Here is a 5366-nt window from a genome sequence, read left to right as displayed (position 1 = left end):
AATTAAAAAATAAAAACTAAAAACTAAATAAAATTTATATAAAACTGAAAAAATAAGTATTGATAAAAATAATAAATTAAATTAATTAAAAAATAAAATTTAAAATATACTGAGAGTTATTTTTAAATAAAATTAATTAAAAAATTAAACTAAATAAAAATTAAATAAAATAAAAAAAATAGAAGAAGAGGGCACATGCGTCTTTTGGTAAGGAGAGAGGGGAGAAGGAGAGAGGTGTGTGTCAGATGCAGGGTGGGAAAAACAGCTCTCTATATATATATATATTTTAATAAAGATGAATCCTCTCCATTTGTAAAAGATATGGGACCTATCCCTATTAATATAGGTAAAGGGAGGACCCGCCTCTGCAGTCCAGCTAAAGATTATCGTGGGTATTGATATATATAAATTTAATTTCGTGGGGGCGAAGCACGTCTATTTCTCTGGTACCATTTCTTTTTATCTCACTGTCGCTGATGGTGAGGTCTCGAATGGCTTCCATGCTCTCCATCTCTGTCCTCCTCCTCCTCCTCCTCCTCCTCTCATGGTTTACCCCGATCTCTTCGCACCCTCTCGATCCCCTTACTCCTGCAGGGATCGCCACTGTCCGCCGCGTCATCCTTTCCTCCCCCCTCGCCGCCTCATCCGCCTCCTTTGCCTTCCACTATGTGGGTCTCGACGAGCCAGACAAGGCCCAAGTCCTCTCATGGCTCCACCGCCACCCTCCCCGTCGCGCCCTCGTGCTGGCTCGCGCCGACGGCGAGACACACGAGCTCGTCGTAGACGTCGGCCTCGCCGCCCTCATCTCGGATCGGGTCCACCGGGGGGCCGGATTCCCCATCCTAACCCTAGAAGAGCAGGCGGCGGCGGTGTCGCTGCCACTGAGCTATCCCCCTTTCGTGGAGTCCGTGCGGAGGCGGGGGGTGGCGCTGGCCGACGTCGTGTGCTCGACCTTCACGAAAGGGTGGTTCGGGGAGGCGGGCCGGGCGCGGCGACGCCTCGTGGTGGCCTGCTTCGTGGCGGGCGAGACCGTCAACCTGTACGTGCGGCCTATCGAGGGGGTCACGGTGCTGGTTGACCTGGACGAGATGCGGATCGTCGAGTATAGGGATCGGGTGGCGCCGCCGGTGCCCAAAGCGGAGGGGACCGACTATCGCGCGTCGACCAAAAACCTGCCGTGGTCGAAGCCTGGCGCGGTGTTGCAGCCGGCCGGGAAGGGCTTCCAAGTGGACGGCCACTTCATCAGGTTAGTATAGTTAGAAAAGTAGTAGATTTGAAAGGACATATCGACATTAATGTAACTTCTGCTTCCCATTTTAATTCTCAAACAGGTGGTCCAATTGGGAGTTCCATCTGAGCTACGACGTCCGTGCCGGTCTCATCGTCTCCCTCGCCTCCGTCCACGACGCCCAGAAGAGCACTAGCCGGCGTGTACTCTATCGTGGCTTCGTGTCGGAATTGTTCGTGCCGTACATGGACCCTGTGGAGGAATGGTACTTCCGGACCTTCTTCGACTCCGGCGAGTATGGGTTCGGCCTCTGGGCGTCTCCCCTCCAGCCGGCGGCTGATTGCCCTGCGAACGCTGAGTATATTGACGGCTACTACGCCGGGCAGGACGGGAAGCCAGTCAAGCTGCCCCAGGTGTTCTGTATCTTCGAACGGAACAGTGGAGACGTTGCGTGGCGGCACACCGAGTTCGGATTTCCAGGCCAACTGGTAAGTTATTTCTCAATTCATCATAATTGAGAATTTTTAATCGCAATAATGATTGGAGATAATTATTGTGCAGATTAGGGAGGTGGAGCCGGAGGTGAGCCTGGTGGTGAGGATGGTGGCGGCGCTCGGGAACTATGACTACGTCACAGATTGGGAATTCAAGGCCAGTGGCTCGATCAAAGTTGTGGTAAGCTCCCTTCCCTGCAGCAGAATCCAAGAACAAACAAAGAATTAGAATTAAAGTGCAGGACTAATCCTTCCATGGCATCGTAAAGGTCTCACTAACCGGCATACTCGAGGTGAAGGGCACAAACTACACGCACGCCGATCAAATCCCCGCCGGCCTTGACCCGCACGGCTCTCTTCTAGCCGAGAACACCATGGCTATCTACCACGACCACTTCATCACTTACCACCTCGACCTCGACATTGACGGCTCCAACAACACCTTCGTCAAGTCCAAGCTGAAGCCCACCAGGGTCACCGGTGGAAGCGTGCCTCGCCGGAGCTACTGGACCGTCGTCAGGGAGGAGGCCAAGACGGAGGCCGACGCTCGGGTGGAGATGGGATCTGTTCCGGCGGAGTTGCTAGTCGTCAATCCGAACAAGAAGACCAAGATGGGCAATGCGGTGGGGTACCGGCTCATCAGCAACAGCGCACCGGCAGCCTCGCTGCTCGCAGACGACGACTACCCAGAGACGAGAGCAGGGTACTTGAAGAAGCAGGTGTGGGTGACTCCGTATAACAAGTCGGAGAAGTGGGCGGCTGGGCTTTACGTCGACAACAGCAGAGGAGATGACACTCTAGAAATTTGGAGCCAGAGGTATTATAGATTATGGATTCGATCATCGAGTTCTGGATTGAAATAATGTAAATTGAAATGTGAATTTCCAACTCAGAAATAGGGCGATCGAGAACACGGACATCGTATTGTGGCACACCGTCGGCTTCCATCACATCCCCTACCAGGAAGATTTCCCGGTGATGCCGTTGTTGAGCGGAGGATTCGAGCTCCGGCCTTCCAACTTCTTCGAGAGCAACCCTTTGATGAACTCAAGCGCCACAGGGCAAGTGTACCCCAACTGCACTTGCATCGCCTAAAACTCCACGCTCAACGATTTTTTGCAGCTTAATCATTGCAGAGGTAGCATTCGAACACAGGCAGGGGCTTCGAGATTCAATCAAAGTTCAGAAGAGATTTGATCGAGCTGTGTGGATAATCGTGCTGTTGTAGGGTTTTTTTTTAGCATATTATAATAAGTCTACAGCTGTCGGGTCATAAGTGCATCTTCAGCAGATCTTTTATGAGGCCAGATCCTTGGTCCAGAAAATTCTGGATCAAAAACAGGCCCTCTTCATTCATTGGATGGATGAACTAGATCTTATCTGTTAAACAGGTAGGATCCAATTTATTCAACCAATGAATGAATAGGAGACCAGGGATAGTCTAACTAATAGTAACAGACACCAAAACTACTAGTAATATGATATGATGATTCCCCTGAGAGGATGAGATGATGAGATTTGGCAAACTTTATAGATACATTTAGTTTGTTGGCAGTAGGTGTTGAGGGTTGGATGTTTTCTTTTTCGCTATCATTGTACGTGAAGTTATCCAGTTTGATTGATGTTGATAATGATTTTGATTGGTAAATATTAGGAGATCAGGTGTGGTGATTTGTTGTCTTTTGATGATCTATTATTTGGTGTTTGATATTGATAGTGACATGGAGAGTAGCACATGTGTGATATCTATGGATTTGGTGATTTGATCATAGGCTTGTTGCGGGGATCTTACGGTTGAGAATGTCTGTTGTATGGATATCAAGAACCCTTGGTTTTATCATTTAGGTGTACGGTGACCTGGATGTTTTCATGGACTCGATGTATTTGGTATTATTAGGGTGTTTAGATCAGTGTTCATTGTCTCCATTGACGATGTTTTGATCTATTTTCGATCCGAGTTGGATCACGTACATTAGCTTCGCATAGTTCTAGAGATGTTTCGACGGAAACATCTATATGTGAAGTTAGTAGTACGTATTGTGATTGTCCTTTACGAGTTTTTGGGACGCGTTGTCTTTAGTAGAGAGATATTAGTGGATCCATGGGAGTTAGAAGTTGTTATCAGTTGGAAGTAGTCGTAGTGTATACCGGAGACTCGCAGCTTCCTTGGTATGACTGGATATTAACGGAGATTAGGTGAGGGTTTTCTCCAACATTTATGCCGTTGACTGGACTGTTCAGGATGAGTATGGAATTTTGCTAGATAGACGCTTATGAGTTCAGTTTCAGGAGTTGAAACAAAAAAAAGCTGATAATCGCACCCGCCTTAGTATTACTTTCTAGTGTAGACGGATTTGTACTCTACACAGATGTATCATACCCGAGGTTGGGTGCAGTTCTGATGTAGTGTGAGTGGAGTAGTCACGTGCCATTAGTTTGAATTCTTATGAAATGAGAATTTGATTTTTTATTTCTATGGGAGATTGTGTGTGTTTTCGAGTCACTTCTTATCCGGGAGGAGTTACTGCAGGAAACACCTTGATCTGGATTTGCGATACATTCGGGTGACATATGATGTATGGAAACTTGGAGTATTCTTATTGGTGGATTTTCATGAAGGAAGACATCGTGGATTTTGTAGCTTGTTGTTTAGTGTGTCAGCACGTGGAGGCTGAATATTAGAGACTAGCAGGATTATCTTTGTTGATGCAGATAGTGGAGTGGAATTGGGAGCATAATATGATGGATTTTGTTGTGGGATTGCCTAGGACATGGAGAGGATATGATGCGTTGGGTAATCATTGATTGGTTGACGACTGACATATTTCTGAGCGTTGTATTAGATGGAGATCCGCGATTTCACATCATGGTTTTGACTAGGGTTGCAGCAGACTTTGGGTTAGGTGCATCGCTTTAGTATAGATTTTTACCCTCAGACTGATTGATAGTTTGACCGCCCTATACAGATGTTGGAGGATCTGAGGATAGTGGATTTTGGATTTCAGAGGTAGTTGATTTTTCCACAGTTGGCTAGGTAGCAGTTTGGGAGTAGCAGATGTAGGATGAGCTTATAACCCACATAGTCATTCTTTATGGTTGGAGATTTGTTCATTATACTTGGATGGAGTGGTATGTGAGTATGTTGATTAGTTGTTACCCTTGGATGAGGATCCTTGAGTTGACTAGTAAATTTGGGGACCAAATTTTTATTAGTGGGGGAGAATGTAAGATACGGTCTAGGCGAGTCCAGCATTATTCGTTTGTCTTATTGTCAGAATAATGTGAGAAAATTATATATATATTTTATATATATTTTGATGTATATTTATTATATTTTATTATAATATCATACTTCTATGGTGTTCGGAGTGTTATTTTTTTGCCTTTTTTCATTGATATGACATAATTTAGAATGAAAACAGTACTTATAAATGACTCAGAAAATAAATAAAAAAAAAGATTCGATTATATAAAATTCACACGGTCGTGTCATATATTTAGAGGAGGAGAATGCTTCGGTCATGTGAACCCATACGGTCGTGCTTTTCACCAGAGGTAAATCAAACTCAGGTCGTGTGAAATCACATTGTCGCTCTTTTCTTCCGTGGCTAGGCACCACACGATCGTGTTAATCATAAAGAGCT

At 45.8% G+C, this 5366-nt stretch overlaps 1 protein-coding gene across 1 annotated transcript; it reads left to right on the top strand.

Annotated features, from left to right (window-relative positions):
- Window positions 1–437: 437 nt before the first annotated feature.
- LOC122038341 (primary amine oxidase-like) lies at window positions 438–2995 on the top strand. The gene is made up of 5 exons (XM_042598043.1): window positions 438–1246; window positions 1332–1716; window positions 1790–1903; window positions 1992–2539; window positions 2616–2995. Exons 1-5 carry the CDS (start codon window positions 477–479, stop codon window positions 2815–2817), a joined length of 2019 nt encoding a protein of 672 aa, XP_042453977.1. The 5' UTR covers window positions 438–476; the 3' UTR covers window positions 2818–2995.
- Window positions 2996–5366: the final 2371 nt, after the last annotated feature.

Source organism: Zingiber officinale, chromosome 1A, assembly GCF_018446385.1.
Source record: "Zingiber officinale cultivar Zhangliang chromosome 1A, Zo_v1.1, whole genome shotgun sequence".
NCBI classification, from domain to species: Eukaryota; Viridiplantae; Streptophyta; class Magnoliopsida; order Zingiberales; family Zingiberaceae; genus Zingiber; species Zingiber officinale.
This window is presented reverse-complemented; position numbering and strand designations above follow the sequence as displayed.

Bases quoted from the DNA above. Each gene is read 5' to 3' on its own strand.
- LOC122038341 (XM_042598043.1), top strand. From the start codon at position 477: ATGGTGAGGTCTCGAATGGCTTCCATGCTCTCCATCTCTGTCCTCCTC. The intron at 1,717-1,789 runs GTAAGTTATTTC...ATTATTGTGCAG, and splicing joins TCGGATTTCCAGGCCAACTG to ATTAGGGAGGTGGAGCCGGA. The intron at 2,540-2,615 runs GTATTATAGATT...TTTCCAACTCAG, and splicing joins CTAGAAATTTGGAGCCAGAG to AAATAGGGCGATCGAGAACA.